At 43.5% G+C, this 18,895-nt stretch overlaps 1 protein-coding gene and 1 pseudogene across 2 annotated transcripts in view; both read left to right on the top strand.

Moving 5' to 3' along the window:
• Positions 1–429: 429 nt before the first annotated feature.
• On the top strand, positions 430–6,570 carry LOC119811890 (annotated as a pseudogene).
• Positions 6,571–8,391: 1,821 nt separating this feature from the next.
• LOC119811686 (zinc finger protein 709-like) overlaps positions 8,392–18,895 on the top strand; it is a 40,832-nt gene continuing 30,328 nt past the window's right edge. For both annotated transcript variants that reach the window (XM_042054929.1, XM_038325613.1), the window contains exons 1-2: positions 8,392–8,500; positions 18,583–18,709. In XM_042054929.1, coding sequence (XP_041910863.1) covers positions 8,498–8,500; positions 18,583–18,709 — 130 coding nt within the window. In that variant the 5' untranslated portion in view covers positions 8,392–8,497. The remainder of the gene's footprint in view (positions 8,501–18,582; positions 18,710–18,895) is intronic.

Here is an 18,895-nt window from a genome sequence, read left to right as displayed (position 1 = left end):
AGTTGAACCACCATCTGTGTTTTTTGAACGTTTAATGGAGGCTGACAGGTGTTATACTCCCTTTGACCCAACCTTTGAGGGTCAACAAGCAGTGGTAGCTATGACCTTCATAGGAGAGTCAGCATCAGATATTAAGAAAAGTTTCAGCAGTTAGAAGGGTTGCAGGATTATACCTTGCAGGATTTGGTTAAGGAGGCAGAGAAAGTGTTTCACAAGTGAGAGACTGAGGAAGAGAAGAGAAGAGAAGAGAAGAGAAGAGAAGAGAAGAGAAGAGAAGAGAAGAGAAGAGAAGAGAAGAGAAGAGAGAGAGAGAGAGAGAGAAAGAGAGAGAGAGGGAGAGATGGGAGGCAGAAGAAAGAGAGGACTGGAGGGATCATAGACAAGAGAGAAATTTGATAGAATTTTGGCTGCAGTGGTAGGAGAGAAAGAAAAGACAGGACCTAGACAGATAGAACCTGGGCAACAGAAGGCCAAAGATGAGTGAAGACGGACAGAGGCACCCCTTGGACAAAGACCAATGTGCTTATTGCAAAGAAAAAGGACATTGGGCAAGAGAATGCCCAAAGAAGAAAGGAAGGGCCTCTAAGGTACTGGCCCTAGAAAAAGATGATTAGAGGGGACAGGGCTTGGACCCCCTCCCCTGCACCTAGGGTAACCTTGACTGTGGAGGGAACCCCTATGGATTTTCTAGTGGACATAGGGGCTGAGCACTCTGTCCTGAAACAACTATTGGGGAAGCTACAGAATAAAAAGACTATAGTAATTGGAGCAACTGGACAGAAACAATCTCTGTGGACCACCTTACGAACTGTAGATTTGGGGAGATGACAAGTGACTCATTCCTTCCTGGTTATCCCCGAGTGTTCCACGCCTTTATTAGAAAGAGACTTGTTAACAAAGTTGAAGGCCCAGATCAGTTTTACTCGAACTGGGCTGGAGGTGATCATAGCCTTTTGTTGACTGAACAAGTGACCTTCGCTCCCCCTGCTGTTCTCAATCCCGCTACCCTACTGCCCGAGACGGATGACTCCTCACCTACCCATCACTGCACTGACATTTTTGGCAGAAGAAGCTGGTACTCGAAATGATCTGAAGGATCAGCCTGGGAGTCCGAGCTGGTATACGGATGGCAGCAGGTTCATGGTTGAAGGTAAGCAGAAGGCAGGGGCAGCAGTGGTGGACGGGAATCAAGTAATCTGGGCCAGTAGCCTCCCTGAAGGGACATTGGCCCAGAAAGCCAAACTTGTGGGTTCGATACAAGCCCTACGGAAGGCAGAGGGGAAGTCTATCAACATCTACACTGACAGCAGGTATACTTTCGCCACTGCCCATATACATGGAGCAACATACAGACGAAGAGGACCGTTAACATCTGAAGGAAAAGACATAAAAAAAATGAGGAAATTTTTTTTTGTGCTTCCTCAAGGCCATACATTTGCCAAGGAAAGTAGCTATCATACATTGTCCAGAACACCAAAAAGCTTGAGATGCTGTGGCTAAAGGAAATCAGATGGCAGACCTAACTGCTAAACAGGTGGCCCAAGGAGCAATGATCCTGGCAGTCAAAGAGCCTAAAGATTATTATGATATCAGTGAAACCAACTTTAGATACACCCCCAAAGACTGTCAAGTTATGGGCAAATTAAGACTGGTAAAGAAAACCCCAAATGGGGCAGTAGAGACAGAAGGAGGAAAATTAGTACTCCCACAAAAAGGACACGGGTATGTTACCAATTTACATTATCTGACCCACTTGGGGGCAAAGAAACTAAAAGATGTGGTTAGGTCCTCTGACTATTATGTTATGAGGTTCTCTGACTTGGCAGAAGAAGTAGTCAAAAGCTGCAAGGCCTGTGCTATGATTAATGCAGGACACTCCATATATGCTCCTGGGAAGATGCTCAGGGGCGACCAGCCTGGGGCCTACTGGGAAATAGATTTTACAGAAATTAAGTCAGCCAGATATGGTAACAAGTACTTATTAGTTTTTATATATACTTTTTCAGTCTGGGTAGAAGCTTTTCCTACCAGGACTGAGACAGAAGAAGATAATAAAAGAAATCTTCCCGAGGTTTGGAATACCCAAGGTAATTGGGTCTGATAATGGACCTGCCTTTGTTGCCTAGGTAAGTTAGGGACTGGTCACCCAACTGGGGATCAATTGGAAATTATATTGTGCTTACCGACCCCAGAGCTCAGGTCAGGTAGAAAGGATGAATACAACCCTAAAAGAGACCCTGACAAAATTGGCCCTAGAGATGGGTGGGAATGACTGAACAGCCCTCCTTCCTTTTGCCCTGTTCCGGGTTTGAAACACCCCAGGGCAATTTAAACTCACCCCTTATGAGGTCCTATGTGGGTGACCGCCACCACTCACTGAGTCGGGTGGAGTGTATAATCTGGATGCTATTCTTTCTAGACATTTATTTGCCTGCCTAAAGGCCCTTGAAGTGGTGAGATGCCAGATCTGGGAACAACTGAAAGAAGTATGCATCTCTGCCTGGATCCACACCTCCCATGTGAAGTGAGATCTTGAACTACTCAAATTGCAGTCTCCAGGGCTTTTAATAACACCACTAGTCAGGAGGCTTGTGTTTGGGGGACTAATCATAGGCTGACCCTTACTGAGGTTATGTAATGAGGCTCTTAAGAGCCCTAAGACTCCTGACACCAGGTATGTGGTTCCTGGTTTAGATAAATGGTGGGCTTGTAGTACACCTTGTGTGTTGACATCAGTTTTTAATGACACCAAAGATTACTGTGTGCTTGTAAAACTGGTCTTTTATCATCCAACCAACACGCTTGAAGATGAGTTTGACAAGCACCCAACTTGCTTTTGGCAAGAACCTATTTCTCTGACACTTAGCAGTAATCCTGGGCCTTGGTAGCTGCTGGTGTTGGGACAGATACTGTTGCCGTAATACAGGACCCTCAGTACTTTAATAAATTAAAAATAGCCATGGATAAAGATTTGAGGGCTCTAGAACAATCTATTTCCAAACTCAAAGAGTCATTGACTTCCCTCCCAGAAGTGGTCTTACAGAATAGAGGGGATTAGATTTGTTATTCTTAAAAGATGGAGGATTATGTGCTCCTTTCAGAGAAGAATGTTGTTTCTATGTGGACCATTCAGGAGTAATTAAAGACTCCATGAATAAACTTAGAGAAAGGTTAGACAAAAGACAAAGAAACAGAGAAGCACACCAGGATGGTTTGAGAGCCAGTTTAATAGATCTCCTTGGATATCTCGTTGGATATCACTGATATCTTCCCTTATGGGACCATTCCTAATTTTGCTTTTGCTACTGATTATAGGTCCATGTATATTAAATAAACTAATTACCTTCATTAGAGAAATAATAAGTGCTGTTCAGATTTTGATGTTATGCCACCAATATAGCGCTTTAAAAAAATCAAGAAGATATTGAAATCTAGTTTTAAGATTAGAAGAACTAGGTACTAGAAGAAGTGGAGATATGAAAGACCTGGATAAATTCAGACCCTTCTAGCAGAAAGAGTAGAGCCAAAAAAATCTAGCAGGGAGAGAAGAACCAAAAATCTAGGTTAGCCGGATCAGTGACTCTGTTCCAGGAACTGGCTGACCACAAAGTTAGATTATAATCTTGAGAAACAGGGAGTTACCCCCTTGTGATTATCACTGGTATTTTCGGAATTTTCCAATGATCACTGGTATTTTCAGAATTTTCCAGTGATGCCCTCCCTACCCCCTTTGGGTTATTGGGTTATGGTTTCTTCCCTTACATACCCCTTCTCCCAGCTACTTGGGGTCGTCGAACTCTATCCCTGCATAGGAAATGAGTTTTGGCCCCAGTGCACTGGTTCCTGTCCTGTCAATAAACCTTGTGTGATTGTAGCAAGGATGGTCTCCCGTGAGTTTCTGGGGGCTCGTATTATCCCGAGACTTGAGTGAGAGACTCTTCACTCCGGGGGTCTTTCAATAGAAGAAAACTTTCCCTACCTAAAGAAAGATATGCCTATGAAGACACAAGAAGCTTACAGAATACAAAATAGACTGGATCCAAAAAAGAAGTCCTCTTGCCACATAATAATCAAAACACTAAACATACAGAGTAAAGAAAGAATATTAAGAGCTGCAAAGGAAAAAGGCCAAGTAACATATAAAGGCAGACCTATCAGAATTACACCTGACTTCTCAGTGGCAACAATGAAAGCCAGAAGGTCATGGTCAAGCATTATGCAGACATTAAGTGACCATGGATGCCAGCCCAGACTACTACACCCAGCAAAACTGTTGATCACCATAGAAGTACAAAACAAGATATTCCATGACAAATCTAGATTTCACCAATACGTAGCTACAAACTCAGTCCTATACAAAATACTAGAAGGAAAACTCCAACCCAAGGAAGATGGCTACACCAACAAAACCACAGACAATTGATGATCTCATTACAGTAAATCCCAAAGAAGAAAAAAATGCACAAATTAACATCACCAACGATAAAAACTAAATTAACAAGTCATTAATATCCCTTAATGTAAATGGACTCAACTCACCTATAAAAAGGCACAGAATAACAGATTGGATATGAAAACAGAATCCATCCTTCTTCTGCATACAAGAAATGCATCTCAACCTCAAAGACAGACATTGTCTCAGAGTAAAAGTTTTGGAAAAAATATACCAATCAAATGGACTTAAGAAACAAGCAGGTGTAGCTATCCTAATATCTAACAAAATAGACTTCAAGCTAAAATCAGTTAAAAGAGACAAAGAAGGCCATTTCATATTAGTCACAGGAAAAATCCATCAAGAGGAAATCTTAATACTGAACATCTATGCCCCAAATACAAGGGCACCCTCCTATGTCAAAGAAATACTTCTAAAGCTTAAATCATACATTAAACAACACACACTGATAGTGGGAGACTTCAACACTCTCCTCTCACCACTGGACAGGTCAATCAGACAAAAAAAAATGAACAGAGAAATAAGAGAACTAACAGAAGTTATGACTCAAATGGACTTAACAGACATCTATAGAATATTCCATCCAAACAGAAAAGAATATACTTTCTTCTCAGCACCTCATGGAACCTTCTCAAAAATTGACCACATACTCAGTAACAAAACAAACCTCAACAGATACAAAAAAATTGGAATGTACCTTATCAGATCACCATGCCTGCCTCTGCCTCCTGAGTGCTGGGATTAAAGGCGTGAACCACCACTGCCCAGCGAGCAATACTGTCTTAAGCACTGAGCCATCACCATAGGCCATCCACACATCTCTTTGAGACAAGGTGTCACTACAGAGCCCAGGCTAACCTGGAATTCCCCAGCTGTGTAAACCAAGCGATCCTCAATCTGCCTGCCTCTTCCTCCCAAATCCTGGGATTAACGGTTGACCAACCCATCCAGCAAGGACTACAGGTTTTTAATCCAAAATAAATAATAAATCACAAAATAGCAATATATTCCATGCTTATGAACAGGAAGCTTCAGTTCTAAAATGTCAGGTTTCCTCAATCCGCACTATAAATTCAATAATGGCAATAAAAATCCTAACTTACTTAAAAACTAATAAACTAATTCTGAGCTTTATAGGGAGGGGGGAAAACTCAAAATGGTGCACACAATTTCGGTGGAACAGTGGAACAGCACACAGACCTACAGTTACACTACCAATTAAGTTAAGACTATATGCTGGACTCTCGCGATCTCCGAAGCTGCTTACATATTACTCACAATCCCTTTTTTCTTTCTCTCTCCTCCAGCCCGGCAAGATGCCCAAGGGAAAGAAGGCCAAGGGGAAGAAGGTGGCCCCGGCCCCCGCCATCGTGAAGAAGCAGGAGGCGAAGAAGGTGGTGAATCCTTTGTTTGAGAAGAGGCCTAAGAACTTTGGCATTGGGCAGGACATCTAGCCCAAGAGAGATCTCACACGCTTCGTCAAATGGCCCCGCTACATCAGGCTGCAGCGGCAGAGGGCCATCCTCTATAAGCCGCTTAAAGTTCCTCCTGCCATTAACCAGTTCACCCAGGCCCTGGACCGGCAAACAGCTACCCAGTTGCTTAAACTTGCCCACAAGTACAGGCCAGAGACCAAGCAGGAGAAGAAGCAAAGGCTGCTGGCCCGTGCTGAGAAGAAATCTGCTGGCAAAGGGGATGTCCCAACTAAGAGACCACCTGTCCTTCGAGCAGGCGTCAGTACAGTCACCACTTTGGTAGAGAACAAGAAGGCTCAGCTGGTGGTGATTGCCCACGACGTAGACCCCATTGAGCTGGTGGTTTTCCTGCCCGCCCTGTGTCGGAAGATGGGGGTCCCCTACTGCATCATCAAGGGAAAGGCCAGGCTGGGGCGGTTGGTCCATAGGAAGACGTGCACCACTGTTGTCTTCACACAAGTTAACTCGGAAGACAAGGGTGCTCTGGGCAAGCTGGTGGAAGCTACTAGGACCAACTACAACGACAGATATGATGAGATCCGCCGCCACTGGGGAGGCAACGTCCTGGGTCCTAAATTTGTGGCTCGAATTGCCAAGCTGGAAAAGGCAAAGGCCAAAGAGCTCGCCACTAAACTGGGTTAAATGTACTGCTGAGTTTTCTGTATATAAATATAATTACAAAACTTCAAAAAAAAAAAGACTATATGCTGGGGGAGGGGGGTAAGTGGGAGGCGGGAAGGAGGCAGAAATTTTTTTATATTTATTTATTTATTTATTTACTATATATACAATATTCTGTCTGTGTATATGCCTGAAGGCCAGAAGAGGGCACCAGACCCCATTACAGATGGTTGCAAGCCACCATGTGGTTGCTGGGAATTGAACTCAGGACCTTTGGAAGAGCAGGCAATGCTCTTAACCTCTGAGCCATCTCTCCAGCCCAGAAATTTTTAATAATTAAAAAAAAGACTATATGCTGGGTGGTAGTGGTGCACGCCTTTAAGCCCAGCACTTGGGAGGCAGAGGCAGGTGGATCTCTGTGAGTTTGAGGCCAGCTTGGTCTACAAGGCTGCTACAAGGTCTGCTAGTTCCAGGACAGGCTCCAAAGCTACAGAGAAACCCTGTCTCGAAAAACCAAAGAAAAAGAAAAAATATTTTATCTCTTCCTCCTCCTCCTCCTCCTCCTCCTCCTCCTCCTCCTCCTCCTCCTCCTCCTCCTCCTCCTCCTCCTCCTCCTCCTCCTCCTCCTCCTCCTCCTCCTCCTCCTCTTTCTTTCTCTTTTTTAGACAGGGTTTCTCTGTGTAACCCTGGCTGTCCTGGAGCTCACTCTGTAGAACAAGCTGGCCTCTAACTCTGAGATTAGACTGTCTACACATCTCGAGTGCTGGGATTAAAGGCACAGGCCAACACAGCCTGGCTTTTTTCTCTTCTTTAGAAAAAGAATGGGTGCACACCTTTAATCCCAGCACTTGGGAGACAGAGGCAGGCAGATCTTCGAGTTCAAAGCCAGCCAGGTTTATATAGAGAGCTCCAGGACAGCTACCCTGTCTGGAAAAACCAATAAATAAGCCGGGTGGTGGTGGCACACACGGGATGTAGAGGCAGGCAGATCTCTGAGTTCGAGGCTAGCCTGGTCTACAAAGGGAGTTCCATTACAGCCAGGGTCATTACACAAAGAAACCCTGTCTCAAATATACCAACAAAACAAAAAATAAAAACAAAACCAATAAATTAAAGTTTTAATTATTTAGTGACTGCGTGTATATGTATATATGTAGGACATACTCTTGGAGGTCAGAGGACAGCTTCCCCGGAGTTGGTTTTCTCCTTCTTCCACTTAGGCTTAACCTAGTAAGTCATTCCCTTGGTTTTTTACTTCAATTTTTTTGTTTTGTTGCTTTGTTTAAATTGGAATTTTTGTAAAGGCATGGACGGGATCGATGGGGGCGGGATAAATGGAGCAGAGATCTTAACTAGATTAGTTTGGAAGAACACATGTGCTATGAAAATAGAGGAAATGAATACTTGTGTTAACCTACTATTCCTGTTCCCTGGAGAATCTCAGGTCGTTTCGTGTGTGTGTGTGTGTGTGTGTGTGTGTGTGTGTGTGTGTGTGTGTGGTCTTTCTAGTTGTGAGGCAGCAGGATTACTGCAACGAACACTCGGTGTGTAGTAGAGTGTGCAGAGTGGCGACTTGGTACCCAGGAGGAAGTATTAGACGTGCTATGAGAACAGCTTTCCCAGGGAGGAGCAAGGTCTGCTTAAATGATCTGACCTCGGCCAGGTCAGATCAGGCTTGGAAGCCTGGCATAGAAGGGCGGGGCTATGGCTGTCATTTGAGTTCTAAGCCTCGGCCTTTGGGAGCTGGTGTCACTCAGACCTTGCTAGCCAATCAGGGCCTGGGAGCGCTCCGTCTAATCAGGAGCGCCGACGGGTAGCAAGAGGCGGGCTCCTATCGGCCGCCATACTGTGGGCTTGGCGTCGCGGCCGAGGGACGTACGCTGTGTGGCATCGTGAGCCCCGCCGCCGGGAGCTGAGAGGAGCCTCGGGCGACTCTGGAAGCCGCGCCATGGTGAGCGAGGGCGTCCGTCCCTGCCGGCTGTGATGCATCCTCCCCGGGGCTCGGGCGGGGCCGACAGCGTGGTCCTGTGTTTTGTGGCGCCGGCCCCGTATCTTCGGCCCGAGGGCCGCGCCTGCGCAGAGCATCGCAGCGGGAGCCCCGCCCTGCACCGGGAGCCCTCGATGTGGTGCTGGTGGCTTGGTCCTACTTTGGGTGTCTCATCAGAATGCTGTGCAATTCTAGGTCGTTTAGTTCCTGTTATTTTCTAGAAGTTCTGAATTTTGCATTTAACATTTAGTTCAAGCATTCAACTTGAGTTAATATTGTGAAACGTTAATCTTTTTTAAAAATTGCTTTTATTGTATGAGCATTGGTGTTTTGTCGGATCTCCTGGAACTGTAGTCGCAGACAGTTGTGAGCTTCCATGTGGGTACTGGGAATTGAACCTGGATCCTCTGGAAGACTGCCCCATTATTAAAAGTTTGTCTGGTTAATTTCTTTGTCTGTAAACGCATTGGTTCTGCCAATACATTTTTACCACTGTCCATCTCGTTGAGTTTCCCTTGGTCAAAAAAAAGGATATACTTTTTGTGATTCCCCCCACCCCCCGGATTTCTTTCTTTCTTTTTTTTTTTTTTTTTTGGTCTTTCGAGACAAGGTTTCTCTGTAGCTTTGGAGCCTGTCCTGGAACTAGCTCTTGTAGACCAGGCTGGCCTCAAACTCACAGAGATCCACCTGCCTCTGCCTCCCGAGTGCTGGGCTTAAAGGCGTGCATCACTACCACCCAGCATATAGTCTTTTTTTTTATTATTAAAAATTTCTGCCTCCTCCCGCCTCCCATTTACCCCCCTCCCCCAGCATATAGTCTTAACTTAATTGGTAGTGTAACTGTAGGTCTGTGTGCTGTTCCACTGTTCCACAAAATTGTGTGTACCATTTTGAGTTTTCCCCCCTCCCTATAAAGCTCAGAATTAGTTTATTAGTTTTTAAGTAAGTTAGGATTTTTTATTGCCATTATTGAATTTATAGTGCGGATTGAGGAAACCTGACATTTTAGAACTGAAGCTTCCTGTTCATAAGCATGGAATATATTGCTATTTTGTGATTTATTATTTATTTTGGATTAAAAACCTGTAGTCCTTGCTGGATGGGTTGGTCAACCGTTAATCCCAGGATTTGGGAGGAAGAGGCAGGCAGATTGAGGATCGCTTGGTTTACACAGCTGGGGAATTCCAGGTTAGCCTGGGCTCTGTAGTGACACCCTGTCTCAAAGAGATGTGTGGATGGCCTATGGTGATGGCTCAGTGCTTAAGACAGTATTGCTCGCTGGGCAGTGGTGGTTCACGCCTTTAATCCCAGCACTCAGGAGGCAGAGGCAGGCGGATCTCTGAGTTAGAGGCCAGCTTGGTCTACAGAGAAAGTTCCAGGACAGGCTTCTAAGCCACACAGAGAAACAGAGAAACCCTGTCTCTGAAAACCAAAAGAAAGTCATTTTGCTCATATAAAGGACCTACCTCAAGTGGCTCACAACTGCCTATAACTCCAGTCCCAGAACATCCAGTGTCCTCTGCTGGCCTCCGAGGGGCTGGAGAGTTGGCTTAGCAGTTAAGAGCACTTGTTGCTCTTGCAGAGGACACAGGTTCAGTTCCCAACACCCACATGGCAGCTCACAATCTTCTGTAACTAGTCTTGGGATCCAGGCCTCCTCTGGATCCACAGGCACCAGGCATCCACATGGTATACATACGTATATGCAGACAGGACACTAATGTGCATAAAATAATAAATCTAAAAATAAAGTAAGTTTTCTCTCAGTCAGAGAGGTGTACTGCCTCTCTTGGTATGTATCTAAAACTTAGACTTCCGCTTTGCCCTTAAGACTTTTTGATTGTTTAAAAAAATTAAATTTTTTTTTTAAAAAATGTAGTTCTTGTCTAAAGGACTTTATTAAATTTATGTATATCTGTGTCTCCTTTCATCTGTGCTGCTGTACCGGGTGTGATTTCGCTGTTCATTCAGTTCCCTGCTGTTACACAGGACACTGTAAAGGACACTGGCAGACATTGTATTCATCATTAAACAGTTCATGTTTTCTTATAGTTACTGGTTTTAGTCATATAGTTTCATGAGTTTTTGTTGATTCTTGGAATTTATTGTGAAGAAGACAGTTTCTTTTTTCCTTGTCAATGCACCCTTCATCCCTAGCATGTTTGCAGGCCTGTGCGTACATTTCTTTTACTTTTTAAAAGAAACCCATCCTAAGATGGCTGGTGGCCCAGCACAGCTTTAATCCTGCACAGGAGGCAGAGGCAGATGGATCTCTGAGTCAGAGGTCAGCCTGGTCTACAGAGTGGGTTTCAGGACAGCCAGGGTCACACACAGAAGCCCTGTCTTGAAAAACAAAACAAAACAATATATATTTTTTAATGCTCTTACTTTCTTTGAGACAATGAGGCAAGGTTTTACTTCGTAGCTTTGGGTAGCCTGAAACTTACTGTGTAGACAAGGCTGACTTCAAATTCTTAGAGATCTGCCTGTCCCTGCCTCCCCAAGAACTGGATTAAAGGCATGCTCCACCATTCCTGGTCCTCATCCCATGCATTTTTATTTTTATTATCTATCTATCTATCTATCTATCTATCTATCTATCTATCTATCTATCTATCTATCTATCATCTCTATCTATCTATCTATCTATCATCTCTATCTATCTATCATCTCTATCTATCTATCTATCATCTCTATCTATCTATCTATCTATCTATCTATCTATCTATCTATCTATCTATCTATCTATCTATCTATCTATCTATTTTGGTTTTTCGAGACAGGGTTTCACTTTAGCTTTGGAGCCTGTACTGAAACTAGCTCTTATAGACCAGGCTGGCCTTGAATGCACTTTTAAAAGGACTAGTTTCTTTTTAAAAAATTTATTTCATGTATATGAGTATTTTGCCTGCATGTGTGTGTACTTGGTACCTATGGCCATGTTAGACCCCATGAAATTGGAGTTATTGTTGATCATAAAGTTCCAAATGGGTTCTCTGCAAGAGCAACAAATGCTCTCCTGAGCCATCTCTCCACTCCTCTTGCCATGTATTTATCCAATTATTGACATAATCATATTTTCTACTTCCCTTGTTGATAATGTAATACATTAAATTTAGAATTTTTTTTTTCCTTTTTGGGTGCCAGGAGTTGAGTTTAGGCTTTGTGCATTCAAGCATATGGTTTAGTATTCAAAGTTTACTCAGCTTCAATTAAAAAATATATTTTGTTATTGTTTGTGTGTATGTGTCTAAGGAGGTCAGAGGGGTGTCAGGCGCCCTGGAACTGGGGTTGTATGTTGCTGTGAGCTTCCTGGGCTGGGTACTGGGATCAACTCTGCTGCTCTTTGGGAAGCAGAAAAAGACAAGATCTCCTGAGTAAATCGGGAGCATGGGGACCATAGGAGAGAAAGGGAGAGGAGCAGAGAAAAATGTATAACTCAATAAAATCAATTTAAAAGCAAACGATACATGCTCTTAACTGCTGGGCCACCTCTCTAGCTCTCCTCGCTGCTGTCCTGGCCTGGAGGTCATGGCATTAATTCCACCTTGCACTCTGGAGCCCATTTGTGAGATCACAGATGTGTGCCGCCACACCTGGCTGTGTGCTGCCTTAGAAATACAGTTTAAGTGGGTGGTGGCAGCGGCAGACACCTTTAATCCCAACATTCGTGAGGTAGAGGCAGGCAGATCTCTATGAGTGTGAGGCCAGCCTGGTCTACAGAGTGAGTTCCAGGATAGGCTCCAAAGGTATACAGAAACCATGTCTCCCCCCCCCCCCCCCAAAAAAAAGGAAAAAGAAATTTTCTATCTGTTTATAGTTGGTTTTTGTTTTTTCAACTTACTGTCTGTGTAGGATAATATTGGTGTCATAATTTTAAATTATTTAAAGACAGGATCTCACTATGTAGATCAGGCTATCCTTGAACTCAGAGCTCCGCCTGCCTCTGCTTCCTGTGTGCTGAAGTTAAAGATGCGTATCACCACTTTTTATCACTGTTTTAAGTTTCAGGGTCTTTTTGATACAGCATGCCCATTGAAACCATTATCTCTCTTTGTGTGTCTCTTGATATCTTTTTCATTTCATCTAAATTAGAAACGTTTGACCATGGGATTGCAGCATTTGTCCTTTCTATGTGATTATGGTGCCCCCTCATAGGCCCATGTGTGTGACCAGGTTGCCACCAGCTGGTGGGTGGCTCAGCTTTTAGTAACTCTAGCACTGAAGGATCTGAGTCGTTCTGACCTCCATGGTCTGGAACACATGTGACACATACATAGAGACACTTAAACATACACATGAATAAATATAAAAATAAAATCTTGGGGCTTGAGAGATGGCTCAGAGGTTAAGAGAACTGGCTGCTCTTCCTATGGTCCTGAGTTCAATTCCCAGCAACCACATGGCAGCTTGCAACCATCTGTAATGAGATCTGGTGCCGTCTTCTGGCATGGAGGTGTATAGCCAGGAGGAATATTGTATATATATAATGAATAAATCTTAAAAAAAATCTTTTAAAAAAATTTTATGACATCATCTCATTGTATCACTGTTGGCCCAAAATAAAATCTTCAAAAAACATGCGTGCGCACACACACACACACACACACACACACACACACACACACACACACACACGGCCCGAGCATTTGAGACTAGTCGTGGTGGCACAGTTTTTGTCCTATCACTGGGGAGGCAAAGGTAGGTAGATACCATAAGATTGAGGCCAGCATGATCCATATAGTTAGTTTCAGTCTAACTACTGCTACATAGTGAGTGAGACCTTGTCACTACGATTGTTGCAATAAATATCCCTGGAAGTAAGTTTCTGTGTTCTCCAGGGTTTGCTGTCCCTTTGTTGAGGCCTCAGTTTGCCATTTGTTTAGTGTTACCAGAACTGTTGCCTGTGTGTTGGCAATCCACCTCCAGAGTGCACTTTGTATTCAGTTGTTGTTTTTCACAGATTTCTTTGGAAAAAGCACATGTGAACAGATTTGTGGATGACCGAGTTAAGGACCATCTTTTTTCTTTTTTTTTTCTTTTTTTTTTTCATGGTTTATTTTTTTATATTTAAAAATTTCCATCTCCTCCCCTCCTCCTCCCCCTCCCCTCCCCTCCTCCTCCCCCTTCCCTCCCGTCCTTCTCCCCCTTCCCTCCCCTCCCCTCCACCCATACCTCCCCTCCCTCCCTCTCAAGGCCAAGGAGCCATCAGGGTTCCCTACTCTATGCTAAGACCAAGGAAGGACCATCTTTTAACGCAGCCAGCCTTTGTCCTTCTATGTCACGCATATTTTCTGCTGATCCAGCTTCGAGAGAAATTGGACTCAAGATGAGAGCCTTTTCAGATGTTTTCTGAAAGTGTCTTTTCAACATGTGTGTGCTTTTGAAGACCTCAGTTACTAAGAGAGGATACGTTTTAAAATTTGCCTTTTGTGTCAACTTTATAGTTTGTATGTTCTTGAACTATTTTAGGTAAGACGTCCACTATTGTTCCTATAACTATTAGGCAAGACTCTGACATTTACTAAACAGCTGTTAGCCCTTGTCAGATTAGAAATATAAGTTTGGTTGACTACAAAAGAGCCTGTGAGATTTATGGGGTTTTTATAGAAGTGTAGTTAGGAATAAGTGGATGTTGGTGGTATCGCACTTCTGCCAACCTTCCTTCCCTCACAGATGGATATGTCACTGTCTGACATAGTCAGGATAGGATTTCTGATGTCAGGTGATCGTTCTGTCTCTTCCCCTAAGCAGCTACTACTGCTGCATTGAGTTTTTTCTAAAAAGATAGACCATCCTTCTCTTAATTCTATCATTACTTAATTAAAATTGAAACATTATGTTCGGGGCTAATGAGATGCCTCAGTGGGTAAGGATCCTGGGGCTAAGCCTGTGTTCATTCCTCTGACCTGCACATGGGAGAAGAAAACCCAGTCTTGTAGGCCGTTCTCTGAACTCCACATTCACCCCCTAAATAAATGAATGTAATTACCCCTCCTCCTACACTTGTTCTGAGAAAGGGTTTTACTCTGCAGCTCTGATTGACTTAGAACTCAATGTTACACTCCGATGGCCTCAAACTCAAAGTGATCCACTTGCCTTTGCCTGCAGAGTCCTGAGATCAAAGACTTGTTGCCATGCTCCATGTAATTTTTTTTACTCTATAAAGTATAATTTCCATTTTATCTTATTGTTTCCCATGTTTGTTTGTGTGTTTTTTTTTTTTTTTAAATCTTCATGAAGCCAGCTCTTTACATGGACTTTCTTAGTGATCAGAGGGCAACACCAGTGGATCTAAGTCATGGTGAGTGTTTGCTTCTTCAGCCTCCATGATCAGTTCTTGACCACCTTACTTTGCGTGGCACTGCTCATACAGTAGTGCAGCTTGGCATAGGTGCAGCATACCCATATGTGTTCATGATACTGATGGCAGAGGCCTCTACTGTGTTTGGAACGATGAACTTCTTACTGCCCTTGTCCTTGGGTACTCCCTGGGCTCAGCTGGGGCAGTGAGTTGGCTACACATACATAGCTGGCCCCTTTTTACTATGGTGAGTCTTTAATTTTTGGTCATCTTGGAGGCAAGACCTGAAGAGTGCAATTAAATTATTACATTACTTTGAGATTTATTTATTTATTTATTTATTTATTTATTTATTTATTTATTTTGGTTTTTTTGGGACAGGGTTTCGCTGTAGTTTTATTTATTATTTTTTAAGGTTTTTATTTATTTTATTTTTTCTCATTTTTTTTATTAAAAATTTCCATCTCCTCCCCTCCTCCTCCCTCGCTGTAGTTTTAGAATCTGTCCTGGAACTAGCACCTGTAGACCAGGCTGGCCTCGAACTCACAGAGATCCGCCTGCCTCTGCCTCCCGAGGGCTGGGATTAAAGGCGCGCATCACAACTGCCTGGCCATTCATTCATTCTTTTTCAAGACATGGTTTCTCTGTGTAATAGCCCTGGCTGTCCTGGAACTCAATTTGTAGACCAGGTTGGCCTCAAACTCACAGAGATCTACCTACCTCTGCCTCCCAAATGCTGGGATAAAAGGCGTGCACCATCACTATTGCCCAGCTATTTATTGTTGTGGGTGTTTTACTCTTTTGGCTTTTTGGGGGGCCTGCCACTCAGCTCCCAAATAAATCACACACAGAGGCTTACTCTTAGTTTTGATTGCCTCACCTTGGCTTGTTTCTTGTGAATTTTTCTTAAAAATGCCTCTGGGCTTTTTTTTTATTTTTCTCTGTTTTTTTTATACCTTTCTTTCGTTCTTACTCTGTGCCTGGCTGGGTGTCTGGCCCAAGATGTTCTCCTCTCCTTGTTCTTGTGTTCCGAGTTCTCTTCTGCTCATGTTTCTCTTATTTATAGTCTCTGACTGCTAGCCCTGGCTGTTCTTGCTCCTGCCTTGCTATTGACCGTTCATTTCTTTACTAGGACCATTTGGTGTTTTAGACAGGCACAGTAACGCATCTATGAGGACCATGCTTCGACAAGTATACAACTTACCAGGGCATGAGGGTTAGACTAGTAAAGGGTACAAAGACTCAAGTGAAAATGATGAAACAGAAAACACAGGATAGTACTGGGAGGGAGTTCCAGGGAAGATTGCCTGCGTTTAATTTTCCATACACTTTTATATCCAGTACAACGGGGAAGAAGGCAAAGGACAATTATAGCAGTTGTTTGCTTCAACACTTTGAACCAAGTCATTAGCATTCTGTTGTTTAGGCAGTGAACCCACCCTAGACCAAGTATCCTGAAGGCAGCCACTCCCTGGTCAAACCTCCTATTTCAAAAGGAGCAAAAGTATGCTTGAATTTCTGACCATTGGTCAGGGTGGAGTGAACCTACCTATATGGACCATCATCCTAATGTCAAAAAGACCAAGTAACCACACCATAGGTCAGGATGTGTAGCCACACTTGTCAACAATTTTGAACAAGCTAAACTCTGACTTTCAGACAAGGTGGAAATAGGCTCACATTTTTGGGCCTCCACACACAACCTTCACAGAGTTAAACAAATGTCATTCACCTGAAAAGAATATTCCTCAACAACTTATTTTTGTTATTTTCTTTAGATTTATTTACTTTAGTATTTTTATGTGTGTGTATGAGTGTTTTTCCTATGTGTATATATGTTCACAACGTGTGTTTCCTGCCTGCAGAGGTAAATAAGAAGAGGTATTGGATCTTTGGAACTGGGGTCATAGATGGGTGTGATCTGCCATGTGGGTCCTGGGAATTGAACCTGGATCTTCTGCAAAATCAACAAGCACTCTTAAACACCGAGCCATCTCTTCAGTCCCTATATCTTTATTTTGAGGCAGGCCTAGAACTCCCTATGTGGACTAGGCTGGACTTCAGCTCACAGAGATCCGCCAACCTTTTCCTCGAGTGCTGGTATTAAAGGTGTTCGCCTTCATGCGAAAAGTTGAGATCTTTAAATATTGATCATGTAGTATTTATATTCCTTGATTTAATTTGTCATACAGGGGAAATTGGGATCCCCTTTGGGGGTTCTTTGTCTCATTAATAAAAGAATTTCAGAATGCACTCACGGAAGCTCAAGGCCAATTTTATCAGTGTTTAAAGGAGTAACTGCAGGGCAGGTGAGCTGCCTGGAGGCGAAGGGGGGAAGCCATGGAGGCATGGAGGGAGATGCATAGCCAACAAGCAGTATGGTGGAGGGGAGCTTTAGAGAAGGAGTTAAGGAAACACAAAATATTGGGGTGGAGGACAAAGAGTTAAAGTATGCTTAGAAAAGAGATAGAGCCAGGCTGTGGTGGCTCACACCTTTAATCCCAGCACCTGGGAGGCAGAGGCAGAGGCAGGTGGATCTCAGTGAGTTAGATGCCAGCCTGGTCTACAAAATGAGTTCCAGTGTAACCAAGACTGTTAAACAGAGAAGGACTATCACACAGAGAAAGCCTATCTCGAAAAGCCAAGTGACCGACTGACTGACCAACTGACCAATCAACACAAAAGAGATAGAAAGGAGGGAAAATATGCTTTTCTGAGAAAAGCCGGGAAGACTTAACCCTATGTGATTGTGGTGGGCCAGGGATTCTGGAAAGGGAAAGAAAGTAACTCACTGAAGAACTGATGACTGCAGCTGTCTCTTTAGCATAGCAAGCCTGCCTTCCTGTGGTGGTCCCTTTGCCAGAGTGACGGAATCGGCTGAGCTGAATGTTAGATCTCCACCCAGGCATGAGAGACTATTCTCTCCCCTAACATTTGGACTGGAGTAAGCAGTGCGCTGGCGTCTTAATGATTTCTTTTTCTGATAGCACATAGGATGGGCTCATTTCCCATTTAAGTGGTGACAGCATTTGTGACCAGTGCTCACCAAGGAAGCTCATCACACCCTTGTCCATTGTCTTTGGTTTTTCTGAGTTTGTAACAGATGGATCCATTCTCAGAAGGAAAATGGTTTTGAATTGCCACAGTATTCTTGTAACTCGTGCTGAGTGATTTATTCTCATTTTTGTGTTTGTTCATGAGCTCTCCCCATTATTCTGTTCTCTCCACCCAGCAAAGCTTAAACTCTGTACACATAGCTGTCTAAAGACAGACAGCTCTATTCTGAGTACAAGTGGTGGGACTTTCTATGAGTGAGAATTGGGTTAAGCTGCCATATACCCTAATTCCCAGGCCACTCAACGAGAGGAGTGTTTTTACTTGAATGTTGCTGTTCACAGTTGTTCAGTGTTTGCATTAGAACTCCTCTGTTTTGAGGTACATGTGTGGAGATTGCAAAAATACGTGAATACTTTTATCAGTTGAGTATACATTCACAGTCCTGTCAGCTGTTTTATTAAAAAATTAATTTTATTTTATGTATGTGGTATTTTGCCTGCATGTTTATCTTTATGATTGTATCAGATCCTAGAGTTACAGACAGTTGGGAGCTGCCATGTGGGTGCTAGGAATTGAATTCAGGTATTCTGGAAGAGCAGTCAGTGCTCTTAACCATTGAACCATCTCTCATCCGCTTCACCCCCACCCCATCAGTTCTTTTATACATATGTGTGGGATGTTTTAGGATCTGGTAAGCTTTGAGGACGTGGCTGTGCACTTCACCCAGGAAGAGTGGGCTTTGCTGGATCCTTCCCAGAGGAGTCTGTACAGAGATGTGATGCTGGAGACCTGCAGGAACCTCGCTGCCGTAGGTGAGACTTGTGCTTCTTTTCCTTAGTTAAGTTAGAGAGCAAGTGTTTCCCTCTTAGAAATGGTCTTATGTGATTTGTGTATAGAAAGGGAAGAATTTGGAATAAGTGACATAACAGTAGCAGGTTAGATGGCTCAAGAAGTTAAAGCCCTATGGAAGGGCTGACCCAGTTCCTGAGTTGTCTTCT

The sequence above is a fragment of the Arvicola amphibius genome, chromosome 4, assembly GCF_903992535.2.
Source record: "Arvicola amphibius chromosome 4, mArvAmp1.2, whole genome shotgun sequence".
NCBI classification, from domain to species: Eukaryota; Metazoa; Chordata; class Mammalia; order Rodentia; family Cricetidae; genus Arvicola; species Arvicola amphibius.
The sequence above is the reverse complement of the archived record's forward strand: the minus strand, read 5'-3'. Positions and strand labels throughout refer to the sequence as shown.